The sequence below is a fragment of the Crotalus tigris genome, unplaced genomic scaffold, assembly GCF_016545835.1.
Source record: "Crotalus tigris isolate CLP2741 ecotype Arizona unplaced genomic scaffold, ASM1654583v1 scf7180000017754.2947050, whole genome shotgun sequence".
In the NCBI taxonomy this organism is placed as follows: domain Eukaryota; kingdom Metazoa; phylum Chordata; class Lepidosauria; order Squamata; family Viperidae; genus Crotalus; species Crotalus tigris.
In genome coordinates, this window is record NW_024096616.1 from 2,393,872 (window position 1) to 2,415,822 (window position 21,951).

Below are 21,951 nucleotides of genomic sequence, written 5' to 3' on the forward strand. Positions count from 1 at the left end.
TTAGATGAGTGGGATATACAAGGGATGGATGGACGCTTTCAGTTAATCTACAACGTTTCAACAGTTACTCCAATCATCATGCCTATAAGTGCAATAAATGTTTCACAAGTGACAACTAAAGGATAGTAATGTAAGCTAATCATTTCAATTAATCTTTTACATAGAAAAAGCATTGATCAGATTCACATTTGTGAATGTTAAAAAAAAACCACATTTCCACTTTTTATGGAGTACAGGTAGTCCTCAATTTATAACAGTTCATTTAATGACCACTCGAAGTTACAATGGCACTGAAAAAAAGGGACTTATGATCGTTTTTCACACTTACAACCATTGCAGCATCCCCATAGTTAGTGATCAAAATTCAGATGTCTTAGCAACTGGTTTATATTTATGACGGCTGCTATGTCCTGGAGTCATGTGATCCCCTTTTGACAAACCAAATCAATAGGGAAGCCGGATTCACTTAACAACCTTGGTTACTAAATTAACCAACTGTTAAGTGGTTCACTTAACAGTTGTGGCAAGAAAGGTCATTAAATGGAGCAAAACTCACTTAACAAATGTTTCACTTTGGAACAGAAATTTTGGGCTCAATTGTAATTGTAGGTCGAGGACTACCTGTAATTCAAAATTTGGGACTACTGCATACCTTGTAAAAGATGTGCAAAAGTAATTTATTGGTCCAGTTTTACAAAACATGAAGTTATGCTAGCATTGCCAAAAGAAATGTAGGCTAGTTATTTCTAGTCATACAAATATGAGAGAAAAATCTTACATATGATAAAAGAAAAATACATGGAAGCAGCTTTGAGTGCTTATTTATTTGAAGTTCACTAAATTGTACAATAAGGCAACACAGTTATCCTAATACTGATAAAGGCAGAATGTCCCTCCAGTGAAATATTTTTACAGATATGCAAAGTGAGATATGTACAAGTACTTATATTCTAAGAGATCAAAAAGAGAAAAGACTTTTCAAGTATGTCCCAACTTTCTATGTGTTCACAAGGAATCTAAAATATATATTAGTTCATTACACTATTAACTTATTAATTGGACTTCTAATTAGTGTGTGTGAAGTTAAATCGTGGATTTTGGAGTTAATGTATAAATTTGAGAACAGCAGACATTAATATTGTACTACATATTGAATACATATTGCCTAGATATTTTAAATTCATGCTGCACAACATATATAATCTACATCAATTTACATCAATTGCACAGAATAAAGGTGAAACTTTTATTTAAATAGTGCGAAATAAATTAAAACTACTTAAATATACTTTCTAACAACTTAGAAAATATATTTCCAAGGGCTTTAAGTCCATCTTCCAATTATACATTTCTATTCATCTTCTCCATTCCAATCTTGCATATGATAAATATTCACACTGTAATGTACGCCTATGGCCACCAGTCTGCAATCAGGTCTTTTCACTTTCCCATTACATACAATGTGTATGCAGTGCTACAATATTAAATGTCAAATCATTAAAATTCAAGACCCCAAACTTGGGAATTATACTTTATAATAATTTATTCATTTTCCTATTAACAAAACCTAATGAAAGCTGTTCAGTGGGGGAATAAGATTTTACACCTTCAGTGCAAAACTGCACAATGGCAATGGTAGCTACTTTTCCAAGAGGTCTTAAAATTTCAAATTTACATACTAAAAGTAATTAAAATCATAATAAGCTATCTTTGGTCAGCATCCTGTTCCTAAAGGAATCATTTAACAAAAACACTAGTTCTTGTCCCAATTGGATCTTTGCTTCAATAAATGCAATACAGCAGCAAATGCAACTATCCAAAACTGCATTTCCTTTAAATAAGCATTCTCCAGCATAAAAAGTTAAACCCTCCAACTATATAGTATTGATACCTGTGCTATTTACTTAATTGTCTTCCTTTCACGCTGCTGTGCTGATTACTGCTTTACTGAAAAATCCACTTGAAGTAATTACTACTATCAGAAAAGTAGAAATCCAGTTATCAGAAAACGTACCAGAGAAGAGATTTTGTCCAATACTAGCTTAGATAAATTGGTGCAAGGAAAGCTAGTAAAAGGTTTTGCAAGGAACTAGTGTGACTCTTTTTTCAAGGAAGATAGAAGATAACTACAAGCATGCACGCTAAAGCTGTACTGTCACTTTGACTATGCATGTGCTATAGTGACAGAACTACTAATTCACGTAATGGATGTGAAGAGTAGGAGGCAAAGAGAAAAAAAGTATCTTTTTTCTATTTCAACTCTAGCTTTTTTGGCTGAAATTTCACTTTCCAAGGCATCTCTGTAAAATCAGTATTTTAACACAATGTATTTTCAAAGCATAGTGTAACAGTCAACTATCATTTAGCATTCAATCAAGACACAAACTTCAGGGAAGCAGAGGGCCCAGGCTGAGCTCCACATGATGGGTGAGCCAAATGACTTCACAACTCTGATCACATTCCTCTGTGGGGCGCATTGGAGCGGCAAGATTTTTGAACTCATGCCTCATCTTAAAGCTTACAGTAACTTTTCCTTCTTCTTTCTGTGGAGTAACTTTGATGAATATCCCAACTTTGTTAGCCTTCCGGAAAGCTATAATGCTACAAAAGAGGAATAATAATAATAACAACAACAATAACAATGAAAACAACAACAATAATAATACTGAAATAGTCTGTTGTTCAAATAAGTAACTGCCAATTCAATTTCTTCCTGGATCTTGCAGAGTCCCTCAATTTTCAGGAGCAAATAATATCATCTCCCCCATCTTTTCATGATGAAAATCTTTCCATAATTGGAAGAAGACCTAGATGCAGTCCATATACTGTATCTTACTTTGATAGTTGATAGCTATAAAATCTATACAAATTTATATTACAAGAACAATCCTAGTAATACTCTCAACCTCATGAGCGTTTTTAGGATTGCTGAACATAATACAGGTAGTCCTCGACCTACGACCATAACTGAGCCCAAAATTTCTGTTGCTAAGTGAGACATTTGTTAAGTGAATTTTGCCCCATTTTATGATCTTTCTTGCCACATTTGTTAAGTGAATTGCTATAGTTGTTAACTTAGTGACGCGGTTATAAAATGAATCTGGCTTCCCCACTGACTTTGCTTGTCAGAAGGTGAACACATGACCTCAGGACATGCAATCGTCATAAGTATGAGTCAATTGCCAAGCAGCTGAATTTTGATCACGTAACCATGGAGATGCCGCAACTGTTGTAAGTGTGAAAAATGATTGTCATTTTTTTTCATTGCCACTGTAACTTTAAACGGTCACTAAATGAACTATTGAAAGTCGAGGACTACCTGTATACTTTCTCAAAGGAGAAAAAAACAAATCAATTTTTAGTGCAGATTAATTAACCAGAAATTGCTAGTTGTTTAAAAACAGTAATTGATTTTCAATGATTTGAGTCTTTTTTTATTATAACAATTTTAAAATTCACAGCACGTATAAAGGAAATTCAATTAGTTATTTCTCTTTTAGTTTCAATAGGTCAATTATTTGGGACGAGTACTTAGTATAGACTTGTAAAATTCAAAAGCATTGACACTTATGTAAATATATTGATGTATTCATTGTACCATGGCACCTTACTCCCAAAGATAAAAATGCTAAGTTTTTTCATAATTTCTCAAGCTGATTCTGTTTGACTTCATTTGCTACTTTAGAGAGAATTAAATTAATAATTGTCCAGGATAGTTATTGTAAGTAAATTGTGGGCGGGGGACACTAAACAGTTATATTACTCAAGAAATGTGCTACAAAACAAATGTGGACTTGGGTTAAAGAAAAGATCCATTTAGTCTGTCATCTTGCTTCCAACTATAACCACCCAAATGCCTTTGGGTTGCTCACAAAAAGGGCCTTAGTTTTAATGCTTGCTCTCTAGTAACCTCTATCAAAATACTACCTCCCTGGCAAGTAGTACCCAGTGGTACTCTATGTTTAAATCTGGAGATTTTTCGGCTGCATTGCCAATAGGTAGTGATGGATCTGTCCTCCATAAATGTATTTAATTCCTTTTGGAAGGTATCTAAACTAATGGCAAATGAAGGCTGCATCTGATCCTGATGTTTGCCAGAACTAAAATCACTGGTACAGTAGGTTCATCCTTTCTGCTGCACATGTCAGAATATGTATCAGATGGATGTAGAAAATTCCATTGGCACTTTATGAAATATATTCTTTGGTCTCTTTAGAATCTAGTGCTACTAGGAGAAACAATATTTTTTTTTTAATTTCCACCTAGAAAAAGTCAGGATAGCATGGCTTAATTTTCAACAGTTGGTAAATGCAAGTCTAAAGCTATGAAAGCAGACAGATAAACTTACTCAGGATCATCTTGGAAATCTTGAGATTCTGCCAAGTCATCATATTCTGCTGCTGCATCTTTGCCAGCCAAGATTAGTTCCTTGGAAGGAACCATCACCTGAAAAGAGACATAGACAAAAAAAGATTTCATAACAAATATGAAAACCTAGAAGATTAAGAACCACTGTAACTGCTAATGAAATTCGAACTACCATGGAAGCTTCTCCTATCCAAAAGCACTGGTATTTTTGTCACAAGATCTAATCCCCATGCTAATCATGGGTATTAAAAGCCTCCTCTCCTTTTTTTTAAATAACTGTGTTAAGGCAGAAAATCATTCTAAACCTGAAAAAAGGACTGTGCAGGTATTCACAATTCTTATATATTTTTAGCACAGTATCAGTATATACATTAGTTTATACATGTAAGATGAAAAGAAGCTACAGTACCTTTGCAGTACTATTAATATCCTCAGGATCATTTTCCTCACATTCTTTTAAGGTCACATGGGTAAGGCTTTCCACTGGATTGGTTAGAGTTAGAAGAACTTGACTTTCCTATGAATGACAGAAGTATATAAGAGACCAAGTAACACTCATGAAGGTTCTATATGATTCTAGATTGAGAACATTCATTTTTGCCTGTACGATGCCCTTTTAGGAAGTGCTAACCTCCTAAACACAACATGAACCATTATCCCATTCATTTTTCTAAACTACAAATATCCAATTCATATTGGAGGAAGTCACAATTCACTTCTAACCTCAAATTTAAGAGTAAAAGTTCCAGCAAGGATAGGTAAAAGAAGGAATCTGAGTCAAGGAATTACTATTTGAAGAAGCATAAGTATATGCCTAGTTAGCACTACATTAAGATTTCTGAGGGGGCTGTCTGGTTTTAATTTCTTATCTCTGGTTATATAAAAACAGTCCTATTTGATAGAAGGTGGCATCTCTTTCCATCAGAGTTGCTTTTATATTAGTAGATTCTTTCAAAAAAAAAAAAAACATGTACGTTGAGGGATTTTTTTCCCCCAGTGGGAGATTTCTATAAGGTGTTTGTGATAACAGCAGCACTGTATAGTTTAATTAATCTCCTTGTCCACTGAATGTTTCACTTATTTTTAATAAAGCAAATTTCCTTTCAAATTATAACTTGTAATCATGATTTAGCTTCCCAAAGGAAAGTAGGGGGGGCTGTTTTCCATAATTATACACCACAATGCTACAGAGGCCAAAGGGTAGCACCATTGTATTTTTTTTTCTCCCAATCTTTTTCTCTGCCGTTTACCAGAAGCCAAAGAGCTTGCAAGATTAGTGAAAAGGTATCAAGCAAAGGCATTTCCAGGAAGTCACAGGGTGACGATAAGAATTAGCAAGCCCTACCCTGATGCTAGGAAAGTGGGCCATGGCTTCTAAACCTAGAGGGCTTCTGGGAGAGAAGTTTGACATCTCCAAGTTTTCACCTTAAGGTTTGGCGTTATCACTATACCTAGTCCAGTGTTTCTCAACCTTGACAATTTTAAGGCATGTGGACTTCAACTCCCAGAATTCCACAGCCAGCATTGCTGGCTGTGGAATTCTGGGAGTTGAAGTCCACATGCCTTAAAATTGTCAAGGTTGAGAAACACTATACCTAGTCTTTCCTACATGAAAGAAAAGGGGAAATGCTTCAAGGTTTACAATTCTCAAAAGCAAAGTCTTAAACTTCTGTCATTATGTTGGCACATGTTACTTATGGACATCTTTTTCAATTGTTTCATCCTGATGGGCTTTTGAATCCAATTTAAAAACAGTGGATTGTGAAACCACGAGTTAGAGCCATGTCTTCACTGAACCAATGTTATTAAAAATAACATGTTAGTTTTCCAGGCCTCTGTCACATTTTAAACAAAAACAAAAGATTTAACAGCCACTCATATTCAGGCTTCACGAAGCTCTGAAGGTCCATCTTCAAAGAGGGTTAAAAGTAAACCATTACTAACCTTCATATAACGCAGATTAGGAATAGACATGATTCTCACTTCTGGGATGTAATTGCTATAAAAAAACACCAATAGGAAATATATGAATGGCATTGTCTCTAGCCTTTTTGCTACATTTTATAATTTTACATACCTCATTTTTCAATTATGCAGTTTTCAAATTATTCTGAACACTGAAACATTTTTAAAAACTAGCAAAAATATATAATTGGGAAACAAGTTTTTGTAAGGAGGTTATACTGTAATTTATAGATTCCAGTTTGTTTTTTTTTCATACAATACAGTAATTGGGCTTACTGTGAAGTTGCTTCCTCTATTCACAAAAAGATGGATCTCACAGGAGAGAATTAATTTCATTTCTTTCAACTAGTAGGCAGGACTAGAAGACATTTTCTCATCCCATGAAAGAAATACCCTCCCTTCAGTAGCAAGCGCTTATTTCAGCTGAAAATCAGAAGTCTGGTAGCACCTTTCCAGATTCACACATTTTATGACTTGTGAACTAGGATTCAAATTAGGATGAGGCAAGGGAGGGGGAAAACAGTTCATTTATGCAGGTTACATATTAGATGGATTACAGTGTTAATTGTAATGTTAAAAATCATTGTGTTCCTTGAAACCTTTTGATGTATGTGAGCTCAACTATTTCTCACTCAATTGTGCTATTAGAAGTTTTGGATTTACTTGTTTTCCAAATGGTAAGCATCTTCCTGTCCCTTCTGATTTTTCATTATCATAGATTTAACATGGCTCTCCTACAATTATTTCAGCATTGTAGTTTAACTTCTTTATGCTGTAACTCATTGTAATAATAAAAAAAGCTTGCCATTGACAGGAGCACATAGGAAGTGGAAAACCCATGTTGGATAGTTTGCAGCAGGGGTAGTCAACCTGGGCTCTTTTATGACTCGTGGACTTCAACTCCCAGAATTCCTGAGCCAGCTAAGCTGGCTCAGGAATTCTGGGAATTGAAGTCCACGAGTCATAAAAGAGCCCAGGTTAACTACCTCTGGTTTACAGGATAATAAACAAAATCAGCCACCGCTCTCTTAAACCTCTCTATCTTTCCCTATCCTGTAGAGTGGGATCGTTGGGTCCATCAATAAACACGTGCTTCTCTCATCGTGGGATATGGGGATTCTTCATTATTTCACACACTTATCTCGAAGTATAAGCAGCCCTCTCCTTGCTGATATAGATTCTTTATCTCTGATGCTGCCAGATGGCCCTTTCCTATGTCATCCTTTCCCCCCCTTTTCCATTAAGCATGAAAGAGATTGTGAATTACCAGCAACTGTTTCAGCATCGGGTACAACTAAGATCTGGCTTGCTCAGACAATAGGAGGTGCATGCTGGCTATAGCTATCAAGGCCTGCATGGGAAGATTATTTGGCTGTACTACAGAGGTGTTCAATACTAATACTGGTGCTTGCTTCCTCTGTTATGTTCCACTGCTTTGGAGACCAATTCTCCACAATGCAGTTCAATTTCTGAATGAGCAATGTCCTTCCCCCAGTCACTGATCCTGAGGTGGGATCTCTTTTCAGCACAGATCAGCTATGCTTGCCAGAATCACTTAGCTCAGTTACCCACACTTCATGGTGTCAGCATCAACACTTCGTTGTTTATTTATTAATTTATTTATTAAATTTATATGCCACCCACCTTGCTGATAAAGCGACTAAGCATGGCTTTTCCCAATTCCATTTTTTTTCTCAACCCTTACCGTAGAGCTGAAAGAAAAGTTGGCTTTTCCTAGAAATCAAGGCTAAAGACTGAAGGAAGTGATTTCCTCCATGGGATAGAAGTAATCTTATCTTCTGGCTAGGATAAGTAGAATAAATCTTACCTGTCAGTTCTTATCATGAATATGTAATACTAATTTTCAATCTGCCAGAGCAGAAACCCACTGAACTATCAGAAGCACACATACTTGAACTAAATGGCTATTACAGCCTTTTGTGAAAGAAAAACATAACACTTAACATAATGCTTAGCTGACTGCACTGCACTGCATTAATAAAACTGGAATTTAAAAAATATATTTTCACACATTTATTGTATCTATATTCATAAGGCTAAAATAGAAAATCTGCTATTAGCACATTAGTTTTCTACGTGCTGGAACTTGGACTGTGAGAAGCTTTATTTGCCAGAAGAAATTGTATACAGCAGATATAGATTTATCCCAACCATGAGAATTTGCTTCAAGTCTTTTGATTTCTTGTAGTCACTGTTTTCAAACTACTTACACAGCAGCCAATTGAATTTTGAATTTTATTGATGTGGGGTTGAACTCTGGTTTACTCAAATTGTGTTCACATTTCTACAAACAAAAGAAAAACAATAAAAAGTTTGCAAAGCTATGCTCAAGAATTATAAATACCACAGCAGAATCATTTTATTTTACTCAATTCACTAAACAGAATGTCAGGGCTGGACTGTATCCAAGAGTGGCTGTTGACAGTAGAATGGAAACTGCTCCTGGGATGGATTCCTCCTGAACTGAAGACTTAAGTAGATCTCAAATCTGCTGCAGAGAACCCAGTATTCTCCAGAATAGGAAGGAAGGAAGGAAGGAAGGAAGGAAGGAAGGAAGGAAGGAAGGAAGGAAGGAAGGAAGGAAGGAAGGAAGGAAGGAAGGAAGGAAGGAAGGAAGGGGCACGGGCAACAAACAAGGGCATTCATCCATATGAATATAAAGTATTTCCTTAACAATGGAACTAGCCTATAAAAATGCTGAAAGTTTTAATTTAGACATTCAAAAAAGTAACTTTCTGTTTCCTAAAAAGAACCTGCTCTATTATCAGCCCTAGCCCAAGTAAAAAAAAAAAAAACCCAGTCAAACTTCAGTTCTTTATTTGCATAATACTGTATAGACAGAATCTTGTCAGTTTAATCTTATGCTACTCTAACCTAACGGAGATACCCTGGGAAATTCTAGGGAGGGGCTATCCCAAATCTCTTCTTCTTTCCAGCTCCAAACTGTGCTTCCTGCGGTTCCACCCTTGGAATGTGGCCCCTCCTTCCTGGGAACCTGCTGTGTTATTTTAATCCACCACATCACCTCCCGCTTCACAGACACATTCCAACACAACTGTCAAGGTTTATTTAGTTCGGGATGTTGTTTCCTATAACAGCTAGCCACAAGCCTTTGGGAAGATGACATGGAAACATACCTTGCCTAGAAACTGATATAGATATAACCACCATGCAGAATATCTACAGATTACCTTCTGCATCTCTGACTATACAATGAGGCAGTATACTTTGTAAATGCATTTTACAGTGTTGAAACCCAAAGGTACAGTTATTCTGTATCACAAATTTATCCGATGTAACATTTAAACCTACATTCATTTTGACAATTCCACAAATAATTATACAAATTTATATTCTAAATGTATCTTTCAGGGTAAGGTTCTTGGAGCTTAGCCTTTTATTGGTCTTTCTTTAAGTCGTTAGTTCTCATATTCAAATAAGAAAAGAACGAATTCAACTCAATGATAATATGCTTGTAGTTGAAACAAAGCACTTAGCGTCTACTTCATTCAGTTTAATATTGAGCATGCATTGCCTGGAATTGTCACTATTCCACATTACTCCTTACCACTATTACCAGTAGCCACTGGAATAAACACATAGCATCTCTGTGACCTCACAAAGCAAAATAACTTTACAGTTGGGTTTCAACACTGTAAAATGCATTTATAAAGCACCCTGTCTCGTTATATAGTCAAAGAGAAGTAATATTTTCCTATTGAAGTAATACAAATTTATCGTAATCTAAGAATTCTCAAAACATGCATTCCCGTGTCAATTACATTCAAAATCAGCCAAGGGCCAAAGCTGAAAGAGTTACAGGAAAGAGAATTGGAACAATTCCAGGACAGGGAATTCTGGAATTTGCATATGATCTCTGATTTTGCCAAAAATGACAGTGTGATGGTAGTAGTTTTTCATAGTGATTACATACCCTGCATCGCAGTGAGCGTTTGATCAGAAGGTGCTTATGACGTGGATAAAGTTGAGAAGCACAAATGGGCTGAAAATCTGGCTGCAGGAGGCGCTGCTTTAAAGTTGTCACTATTCACAACATAGGAAAAGTTCAGAAAATTCACAATCTCAGTTAATGATTTTGAATAATAAGAACAAGCATTATTTGAATCAATCAGCTTGGACCAAAATGTGCCAAAGACAAGCTAAGCTATTACCTTCTGTTAGATTGACTGGCCTTGTGTAATAATCCTCAGGTAAAGGTTCTACCTCTTCCACAGCCTGAGCTGGTTCAATTTTTATCTCCTTGTGGTCTTCCCCTTCTTTCAGCCTGAGGCAAAAGGAATGGATCCATTGCTTTTGGAAGAAGCCATAAAAACCTGAGCAGTACTAAATTGCTGGTTCAAATGAAGCAGTATAGAGCTGCTAGAGACTAATTCTTTACTTAAATTCAGCACTTCTTGCAGCACTCAACCTAATTTAAGTTTTATATTTTATCACTGAATTAATAGCAAATTTTAGAGGTAAGAACGTGAGCTATAGGGGCTTTTTTTAATATAAAATGACACTTTAGACAAGATTGCAGGTACAGCTTAGATGTCCACACACTGGTATTGAAAGTACAACATTTAACTAATCAGCTAAGAAGGAAAATCCAGAATTACCCTTGACTCTGAGGCTATTTCCATTTTATATGATTGGTATTAAGCAATGTAACTTTATCAATATGAAAGAACTGATACTCACGAAAGTCCAGTAAGGGCACTTATGGGGGCCCCAGGCCTCTGACGTTGGAGCCTGGTTCCAAGGCCATATTTATCCTACAAAAGAGATACAGGTAATCCTTGACTTTTGACTGGTTGCTTAACAACCCTTCAAAGTAACGACACTGAAAAAAGTTACTTGTGACCCATCCTTGAAGATACGATTGCCACACCATCCCCATAGTGACGCATTTCAGGCGCTTGGCAATCAGCTCACTTTTACAATTAGTTTGCCGTGTCCCACAGCCACATCACACTTTGCTCCTTTTTTGCCATTTTCCAGCAAAATTGTGCCCATTGGATAAAGTGGTTTCACTTTTACAACCACCTTTACAACCACTGTTTTGCTTTGACTAACAGTGACTCATTCAACGACTGTCGTAAAAACAGTCATAAAAATGAGTCTGATCATGTGGTGCCTCAACTTACTGCCACAATTACTTAAAACCAAAATTCTGGTCCCAACTGTGGTTGTAAGTCAAGGATTACCTGTCAACAGCAAGAGGTGAGTTGGTAAACGAAAACATACCATCTTGGGGTTTGGGGCAGCTTAAAAACAAGATGTATAAATTACAAGAAAAGCAAATTTGGAAGTTTTCTCTGTTTAGATAAAGTTTTGATAGTTTGACTAACAAAAAGCAAACATACGAAAGCAAAAAAGGAACAAGCCCTTCAATCACTGTTTATTCTACTTAAAAGTGATTTAGTGCTTTCATTTAAATTTCACTTGATGATTAAGTCTTCTAGCTCGGAACATAAATATTTATTTATTTATTTATTTATTTATTTATTTAATTTATTTGCTGCCTATCTCGTATCCAATGACTCTGGGCAACTTACAACATAGTTTACATTCTAGGAGGGAAAGTACTTTTGTGGCCAAATGCTCCCTACTGCAATAGACCTAAAGAAAATATAGAAATGACAAATATATAATGACTATAATGGTATGAAATCATACCATTATACCATACTTGAGTTAACAACAGTTAGCTGAAGTACTTGCCAACAAATTGATTGACATTCTGAGTTGTGACAGCAGATATTAAAACTGAAGGTTGTTAATTTCTAAGGAAAAGTAGGCTAAATTCAAAAGTGTTCCTCTGCATGCAGAAAACAAGTGAAACAGTTCTTTTCCCATTAGTGCCAGACCAATGCACTAAAAAGTGAAATCTAAAATGAAACTAAATTTCTCCATGTTCAAGAGGTCATGCAAATTCTCAGAGAAGTATAGTAATTGCTATACTTCACTGAATCCAATGTTAAAAGCACAATTTATATGGCAATTTTATTGATCAGGTGGTTTGAATTATTTCACTTATCTCCCTGCCACTCTTAATAGTTAGGTAAGATAACCTTTATTGTCATTTTTTTTTACTGTGGGCACAACGGCACACATCAAAAATGAAATTTAGTTGCCGGCTCTCAAAGTGAAACACATACACGACACACACCTAAACATACTATACACAACATATGTATAGACCCACACCCCTACATATACATAACAAAGTTGTTATCTTCAAAGTAAGGATAGAAGGTTTAGCCCTATACCATAAGTAAAATTGCTAAATACTTTGTGATATTATTTTGCCTCTCTAGCTCACCTATTATTTTGTAAAGATTTGGTGGGTGGCTTATTGTTTTAGTTTAACGGAAAGAAAAATATATTTCATTTATCTGGCATATCAGATAAAATCTATATTAAAGTTTTTATACAGCAATGCTATTTAAAAGGACATGGTTTTTAACAGGGAAAGAAATATTTAAGTGGCAAAATTGTGGACAGGGAGTATTGTATTTATAGGCAATCTATAGTTCAAGAGGACTAAAATATGTCAAAGAATCATAGACAGCGGAAGCCCACAACATACTTGTCCAGGCTAATCCTACCAACTGTTCTTAATAATGCTCAAGTTCATCAAAGATTGTGAACACACAGTACATTTATAGGGTCTTACATGGAACAATTTTGGTTTTACTACAGAGTCCACCAAGTTACATGATTACTAAACTTAAATATGTATTAATTCATTCAGACTGAATGTGAACTTTCCAATAACAGCATGTTCGTTACCCAAATGCAATAAAGACAATTTGACTAGCTGAATCCAGCTAAAAGAACCAGCTAAAGGAACTTACCACTACATGTATAGTATGTTGCTGTGGAGAGCCCCCAAATTAGCAGCAGGTAGCAACGGAGATAAAAAAAAAATGCACCAATAAAGACAAAAGCAATGCACAGAGCAAGCAGGTTATACAGTTATCCAAAAGGCAGCAAGCATATGCAAAATTATTTAGCCAAGAAAAACATAAGCTTTTCATATGACACTGAATGCATAGCTGAAAATTAAAACAAAATACATATTTAAATCTAAATATCTCACAGACATTACATTACATTACATTTGTGCCAACTTTGAGCTAAATCACTGTATACAGAATAACAATAATCCAGCATTTGAAAGCTGAAGGTATTGGGGCCCATTTCAAAATCTGAACCTTCACTATAAAATACAAGCCATATTTCAAATATAGGTAGTCCTCGACTTACGATCACAATTCAGCCCAAAGTTTCTATTGCTAAGCAAGAAAGCTAAGTAAATTTTATGACCTTTCTTGCCACAGTTGTTAAGTGAATCACTGCAGTTGTTATGTGAATTTGGCTTCCCCATTGACTTTGTGTGTCAAAAGGGAGCAAAAGGGAATCACGTGACTCCAGAACACTGCAACTGTCATAAATATGAGTCAATTGTCAAGTGTCTGAATTTTGATCGCAAGACCATGGGAACGGTACAACGGTCATAAGTGTGAAAATTGTCATAAGTCACTTTTTTCAGTGCCGTTATAAGGTCAAACAATCACTAAATGAATTGTTGTAAGTCGAAGAGTACCTGTATGTAGATGGTATCTCTTAATAAAATACAAGCTATGAAAACTTCAGATAAGTTCCATTTATCATTTTTTAAATTTTCTTGCTTCAATTTTAGAAACGTCAGCTACAACGACTATTATGTATCACTGTACTTTAGAATGTTATATCTGGTTCTCACTGTGTGACCTCAACAACTTGTGTGCTGTTTTCCTAGCTTACCGAAAAAGCCAGTGGCATGTATGGTCGCCGTCGAACTAATTTTTTACGATCTCTTTCCATCTTCTCCTTCTGAGCCAACTGTTGATAATATTCCACCAGTTTATTAATCTATATAAAAAGAAACATTTTAAGCTATTCATGTGAAGGGACATTCTTTATAATAATTTTTTTTCCTGAATTCACTCTGAACATTCTTTTAAAAAAACCTTTCACTGCATTTACAAATCTTCACATAGTGGAGTTTAAAATTTACTCTCTCTCTTCCTAGTAACTCTTTCTCCCCCTATTTATTTTATTTATAGAATATTTTATGTTTAATTTGTGCCACTATTCCTACATATTTACCCATCTGAATGGACTTTACTGTTCTTTAGTAGGGGCCAAACTCAGAGAAATGGAACAAATCAATACATTCCTGATTTATTTCACTTTCATATTTCCTAGCAAATTAATTTATACCTGAATATGTTTCTTTTCGTTACCTTTTGTGTATAAGGATTTTCAGGTTCCTGCCAACCTCCACTGGCTGCAATGTAACAAAAAATAACATGAACGATTAAGAAGGGAATCATGAAACACATGTTCTAGTCAAAAATAAACTATACAGAAAGTAACTGCCTGCTTCTCTCCTCTGCTAAATGCATCACTGGCCTAATACTGTATATATGTGATTTAGAATGACATAATACTGTGTGCTTCATCACTGTATGAGTCAGAAAGCAGCTTGTGTTTCTTATCTAGTAACTGAAAGTTGGTTAATGTGAACATAGGGACATAAAATATCAATGACAGATCAGCAAATCAAACACAGGTGATAAAAATCTATTTTGTACCTTCCATTTTTCCCTTGCAAATTTCCCTATTGCCAGGGAATTTTGTTGTTACAATTAGCACACAGTGAAAAAAGACAAGGAAAATCAGCAGATAGAAAAAAGTATTCCACATATAGTAGATAACAACAGTGTACAATGTTACAGAACGAAACATTACAAAACATCCCACTTTCTTATATGCATCTTCAAAACATATCTGGGGGGAAAGGGGAGAAGGCACAGACATCTATGCAGATAACAAGGGGGATTCTGCTGAGCTGATAATATTTTCTGCACATAGGGGAGACCAGCCCTCCCTGAAAGAAAAGTGGAAGGCAGACAAATTCTTTTTTCCTTCAAATTTCTTGCCATTAATAAGGGTTCCCATTCTTATATGTCTTATGGTTAGGAATATCTAGCATCTGCTAATTTTGGAACTATTAGAAAGGACCAGCATAAGAGGCTGTACTGCTGAAATGAGTGAAATTACGTCCATTGTTCTTCTTTTGCTTTGTTCTACTAATCATCAGCTTCCTTTTGCACAACTATTATGGAAAGAAGCAATTCTCTTACAAAATTCAGGAATATTTCATTCAGAAGAAAAGATATCGAAGAAGATTTGTAGGTATAGTGTGAAGAGTGTGGACAAAACAGTTCTTTGTTGTCTCTCATAAAACTAGAGCCTGGTTCATCTGCTAATAATGAATAGTGGGGAAATTAGGACAAAAAAGCATGCAGTTTAATTATGGAGTTTACTTCTTCATATATAATGACACTAATTTAGATGTGTTGAAAAAGGAATTAAAAGAATTAATGATGACTCAGGCTCTTAAACCAATTAGTCATGCTGGATAGTGCTACCTCTAAATGTCCGTTGCAAAGAAAAATATTTTCCAATTGGTGCAAAAATTGGACAAAATAAACTTTTGATCCAATCCAGCAAAATGTTTAAATACCTTCAATAGGAATTATTTCAACAACATACAGTATTTGGGGACCCTCATTATCAACTGAAGTGACATAGCACATATTTATAGAGCACATTTCTTTTTGTGGCAAAGGCAAAGACCCACTAGTCACTGAACTTAATTCCATTCAAATTCTGTAAATCCTTCTATGTGTACTACCAGTTTTCAGCATAATACAACAACGTTCCCCTTTTGACCAATAACTGTGCATAATATGTAGAGTTTTTTCTCCCATTTATTTTAGATATGACACTCACCAACTGATTTATCTGCCATGCCAACATCCCTGGATGTCCAGCGGCAAAATCCACAGGCCAGATAATAAGCTTTTTTCATTGTAGTCTTAGCAGGATCATCAGGCAACGGAGCAGGAATGCTTGTTGCTCGGGTAGAAAGCGTATGCATACAGCAAGGGCAATCAAAACAGTTAGCACACCTAAGCAAGAAGACACCAGTATTAGCTTTTTAAGTGAATTTGCCTTCTTAGAGTGACAATGTTCATTATTATGTAAACCATATTGATTTCTTGAAATTAAAAGCTGTGTATAAATTGGAGTCAAGGTTCTTGATTTATAAATGTACATATAATTCAAAAAATTCCTCCTAACAATAAATTTAAAATAGTATTTTTGGCTCAGAAAAACCAACAGGAAGCTAATTCATGTTATCTTTTCTTTTATAAAAAGACAAAAATGTTGTCATGCATAACCCTTCAGATTTTGTCATAATCAATCCGTTAAGGTTCTATACAGGTAGTCCTCGACTTACAACAGTTTTCAGTGCTGCTGTAACTTCTGAAGTTGCAACAGCACTGAAAAAAGTGATTGATGGTCGTTTTTCACACTTAAAACCATTGTAGCATCCCCATGGTCACATGATCAAAATTCAGACGGTTGTAGTGTCTTTTGTAATCTTCCGACAAGCAAAGTCAATGGGGAAGTCAGATTCACTTAACCATGTGGTAACTGTGTTACTAACTTAACAACTGCAGTGATTCACTTAACAACTGGCAAGAAAGGTGATAAAATGAGGCAAACCCCCGTCACAAATGTCTCAGACACAGAAATTTTGGGTTCAGTTACGGTCATAAATCGAGGACTACCTGTACTATTAAATTCAAAGTGGGTATCAAATTAATAAGTATGTGGTCAAATAGAAAGAGATTATGAAAAACAAAAATATTTTTTTTAGGAAAAGAAAGAGGGGAGACTGTAGCCTTACCTATTTTTTTTCAGCTTGGCTTCAGCTGAAGGCATATTCTCCAAACAGCTGGGACAATAGTGAGAATCCACCTATAGAATAATTTTTAAAAGTCATCTTTCTTCACCACTACACTTGAACTAGTGCTGCTTCTTATCTTTGTAACAAAAAAGACATTTTGATTTTTAGGGGCTGGGATAGGACAATATCCAAAAGACTGATTTATAAACCACAAAACCTTAAATTTGATTATTGTTATTTCAGATTTTGCTCTCAAAGATCATATAGGCATTTTAATTGTAGAGGTATGATCCAAATGCCAGAAAAACTTTGTAAGACATCTGCCTCTCCTGGCTAGTTTCCAAATATATACCTTGATGCTTGTGGAGAAAATTTATCTCATTTTAAAATGAAATATTAAAATGTAACATCAAATGTCATGCTCAGGAGGCATAAGGTGATTCAGAAGGGCTGACAATGCAGCATTTCTTTCTGTTCTAGATATTATTATTGAGAGGAAATTTAGATCTGTACCAGAAAAATAGTCAGCGTTGTCATTAAAGTACAATCCCCAGGATTATTAATGACAATTAAAATTGGCATTATAACTGGGATGAAAAACAAACTTAAAATCAGCAGTGATTCCATGAATTTTCTAGCAGAGATTTTTCTCATTCTCAACTATTAATATTTTGAACAGAAGATGCCAAAGATCAAATTTGGAATTTGTCCTGCCACGAACCAATTCTTAAAATTTATTTCCCTATCCAACTGGGTTCCAATAGCTTGTCGCCTTTTTTAATTATTCTTTAGCTTTTTTTCAAAACTGAACAACTGAAAAATAAGTAATTCAAAAACTAATACTTCAGATTAAGACCACTTAATCATAATGACTAAGATATTTCTTGTTCAGTGCTTATGGATTGTTTTAAAATGGAAATTGGTTCACATTCAAAAACATACTACAGTAATAGAGTAAGATTAAAAAGTAAAGTATTCTTTTCATTCATGTCCATACACAACAAAATGGATTAAAAAACAGGTGTTTACAATTGCCAAAATTAAGTGCAGGAGGTAGGGTCTCATCTTCGGATATTTCTAGAATGTTGGGAGCAGCAGAGTTCCTTTACTATTTTGTGTTTAACCAATGGAACACTTGTTTAAATTTGGGAGCCCCTATAAAATTTGAACAAAAGCTGCATCTTTTTATTGGTGCACTACTTCTCAGAAGATCAAAAGATTAATTCTAAATTTTAACTGAATAATATTGTCTAAGAAATTGATTTTCAGTATTACAAAATACGGTACTGAATTCCAAGGGCCCCCCTAGCTTTGCAAACTGGACAGCACATCTGGAACTCTTGAGAAAATGTCATGGGAATGACCACACAAAAATCAATGTACTAGACAGAAACGGGTGAGTTTGTTCCTTGGCACACTCTTTTTTTAGTCTTTCAGGATACTCTATCGTAACTGTGTATTACTACCCTTTTCTGGACATGCGGACATACTTCAAAGCAAAACACTGGAGTCCTCAATCATTTTCAGCTTTTAAGAATGCTTCCAGAATATATCTGGGGACTAGAAGCAGTCTTTGGAATACTGTTTGTGCTTTGCAGCAACCTAGTGTCCCATTTTTTTTAAAAAAGATCTAAAATTAAAATAAAGTGGGACATTTTTTTCTGCTGCATATCATAAAATATATCCAAGAATGTTGCAACTTACAGGTTCCAAACTATGAATCAAGCTTGTAGTCCATTCATAATTGCCCACTGTGTTTTGCAAATACAAGCTTCATACAGTTAGATAGGTAATAGTACCTGATTACAACATTATCACCTAGAATCCAATTGGACAGAAGCAGGCAGGCAGACATGCCATAAATATATAAATGTAGGGAGGGGGAGAATAAGGATGTGGTTTAAACAGATTAAAGGATGCAACAGTAACCAACTGGGAAGCACAACATATTATGTCTGAACAAGGAGTTATGGCAATTTACATAGGAAAAGTAACAACTTCATGGGAAGAAGTGTTATTTCAAATACGTATGCTAAAGAATTCCCCCGCCTTCCTATAAATCTCTTCCTACCCAGAACTATTCCCTTTCCACCTAGCCAAGGCAGCACAAAAGGACAGTGACAAAGGGACAATCAAGGCTCTGTTCTCGAGCTCCAAATCAGAACAACGGGCAATGTGGCACACATCCCTCAGCCAATTGGATGAAGGGGGACTAACGAGTGGCAGCAGGGTTAGCCAATCCACACCGCTGGCGTGCGATCAAACACCCCAGGTTCTATAACACAGCAATTTACCTCATGCGAGACACACTCGAGAGAACGGAGCTCACTGCAGTAGCGGCAGAAATACAGCTGCGAAAGCGGAATGCGGATCTCCTTTTCGCCGCGCACCAGGTAGGAGACGCGGTCTGACTGAAGAAGAGAAGCCATCTTGGGAGAAGAGAGCCGGCCCAGCTCTTCAGCGCCCCGCCGCACCCAACTACCCGGATTTCCGCCACGTGACCCGGAAACATTAGGTCTCATGCATGGGCCGCGGTAACTACGTATCGTCACTTCCGCCAGTTCTCTAAAGTGAGATCAGACAGGAGTGTAAAACACAGGAAAACATAGAAATGGAAAGTTGAGATTCTGTTGGGCTTTCGGTATCAACGCATTGAGAATTAGTTGCCAAATTTAAAATTAGCGCGTCTTATGGCAATTCGATACATTTATCTTCTCCAGTCTGTATACCAGGCACCTTCCAGGAGTAGGGAATCTTGGCTCTTTTATGACTTGTGGATTTCAACTCCCAGAATTTCTGAGTCAGCATGGCTGGTTCAGGAATTCTGGGTGTTGAAGTCCACAAATTATAAAAGAGCCAAGATTCCCTACCCCTGCTTAGACTAATTCCCATTTTCCGACTGATGGTTGATTGTAATCCATTCCTCCGGGAGGCAAAGGAAATTAGGCGAGGTTGGTTGCAGTTTTGGAAACTGATCAAATACATTGCAGATCGCTCTGAAATTGAAGATTGGCATTGTTATTATTTTGGAATCAGGAGAGAGCAACAGACTAAATGAGTTGCCTCTTTGAAAACTGTAAAGTATGTGGAACTAACAATCAATGCGTTTTGGGGGGGGAGGGGGGAGGGAGAAGTCTGATCAAGCTGACAGTAATGCTTTTTCCAAAATGTTCTATCCTCAGCAAGCATTATTTAGAAGAAGTGGGATGCTAATGTTTTTTTTCTTAATATACTTATGTAAACCTTGCAGTTTGCTGAGGCTGGTGATATTTCTATCTCAGTTAATGCATTTACCAATAGATGTTGATGGTAATTTGGAATGTTGACTACAGGTAGTCCTTGACTTACGACAGTTCATTTAGTGACCATTCAAAGTTACAGTGTCACTGAAAAAAGTGATTTATGACCATTTTTCAGTTACCTTTGTAGCATCCCCATGATCATGTGATCAAAATTCAGATGTTTGGCAACTGATTCATGCTTATGAGCATTGCTGTGTCCCAAAGTCATGTAATTTTGCAACCTTTTGGCAAGCAATGGGAAGTCAGATTCACTTAACCAGATTACTAACTTATCAATTGCAGTGATTCACTTAACAACTGTGACAAGAAAGGTCGTAAAATGGGGCAAAACTCACTTAACAAATGTCTTACTCAACAACAGAAATTTGGGGCTCAATTGTAGTCGTAAGCCAAGGACTACTTGTATTCTTATTTTCTTGTGACAGAGCTCTTAAAAACTATGAGTCCACAGTTCTAAGAGAATACTTTAAGTTAATATCAGGCTCCTGCCAGAGGATATCTATATTTGTTAAACAGTTTTATAGCAATAAAATGTATAGCTGTTTTGATCATTGCTTGCCTTATTCTGTCATCAATTACTAGATCAAGCTGTGATGCAATCTTGTTTCAAATTATATAGGAGAGAAGGCTGAGCAAATGGAAATTTAAAAGGCAATATTGTTGCCTTTTTCATTACACAGTGGTTAGATGAATATATTGCCTTCATACTATTTACCTGACAAGTCACATTAAACGTCTGTAGCATGTCTATTATAGTCTTTGACTTTTATAATTGGAACTCATGCTTTCAAAAAGGAAGAAAGAAATAAAAAGTGAGTTTATTATTGAAGTTGTGCTTCAAACCAATTCAAAAGTGTTGTTTTTTCCTCCAAAAAAAGAAGATAACTTCTAAGAGCAACTTCTAACAGAAACTGATTTATTTGATTGCAAAATAATCATTGTGTAACAGTGCTAAAGTAAATATTGCAATTTCATATTTTCAAACAGATTTACTATATTTTAGTTATTATAACTATTATAACTAACTGTTAGAAGAAAATATAGATAGCTCAGGGATAAACTGTGGTGTTCTTGGTGCTCTCTGAGCTCAGTTGTGTGATTGCAGAGATAGGTTACATCAATGCTAGTGAATGTGGCATTTGGTGCCTGTTTATATACAGTAGCTTGTGCCAGTACCTTATATTCAGTATACACCCCCACTAATATTGGCAGAAGCTACTGTATATAAATAGAGAGCAAAGCCCACTTCACTAGCACTGATGATGTTTTCTAGGGTAATAAAATATCTGCTACCACATAAAGTCAGAGAGCATTAATGACTACATTGGTCTCCATTTGACTATATTTCCAACTCTTTTACCTTTCTTTCAGCAACTTCACATAGGCAATTTTCACCTACAGCTTGAACAGTTACAGACTCTTCTATATTTATGGACTGCAGTATTGGTGTTACAGAGGACCTGAAAGCTGTACAATCCAGAA

The 21,951-nt window shown here is 35.8% G+C and overlaps 1 protein-coding gene across 2 annotated transcripts; it reads right to left on the reverse strand.

Annotated features, from left to right (window-relative positions):
• Positions 1-804: 804 nt before the first annotated feature.
• Positions 805-19,668, reverse strand: DCTN4 (dynactin subunit 4). 2 transcript variants are annotated; one of them, XM_039340904.1, is made up of 14 exons: positions 19,462-19,668; positions 17,168-17,238; positions 16,204-16,382; positions 14,649-14,692; positions 14,167-14,274; positions 13,215-13,235; positions 11,056-11,129; positions 10,527-10,639; positions 10,289-10,398; positions 8,565-8,638; positions 6,313-6,367; positions 4,778-4,885; positions 4,349-4,446; positions 805-2,601 (listed from the first exon to the last, which is right to left on the reverse strand). In XM_039340904.1, the coding sequence occupies exons 1-14, from the start codon at positions 19,594-19,596 to the stop codon at positions 2,388-2,390; spliced, it is 1,404 nt and encodes a 467-aa protein (XP_039196838.1). In that variant the 5' UTR covers positions 19,597-19,668; the 3' UTR covers positions 805-2,387. The 2 variants fall into 2 exon arrangements, with proteins under 2 accessions (XP_039196838.1, XP_039196839.1); XM_039340905.1 differs by lacking the exon at positions 13,215-13,235 and having other exon boundaries at positions 19,462-19,667.
• Between the last annotated feature and the right edge of the window lie 2,283 nt (positions 19,669-21,951).

Coding starts and splice junctions, on each gene's coding strand:
- DCTN4 (XM_039340904.1), bottom strand. CDS start 19,596: ATGGCTTCTCTTCTTCAGTCAGACCGCGTCTCCTACCTGGTGCGCGGC. Junction 17,239..19,461: donor TCGAGTGTGTCTCGCATGAG/GTAAATTGCTGT, acceptor ATTATTCTATAG/GTGGATTCTCACTATTGTCC. Junction 10,640..11,055: donor AGTGCCCTTACTGGACTTTC/GTGAGTATCAGT, acceptor CTTTTGCCTCAG/GCTGAAAGAAGGGGAAGACC.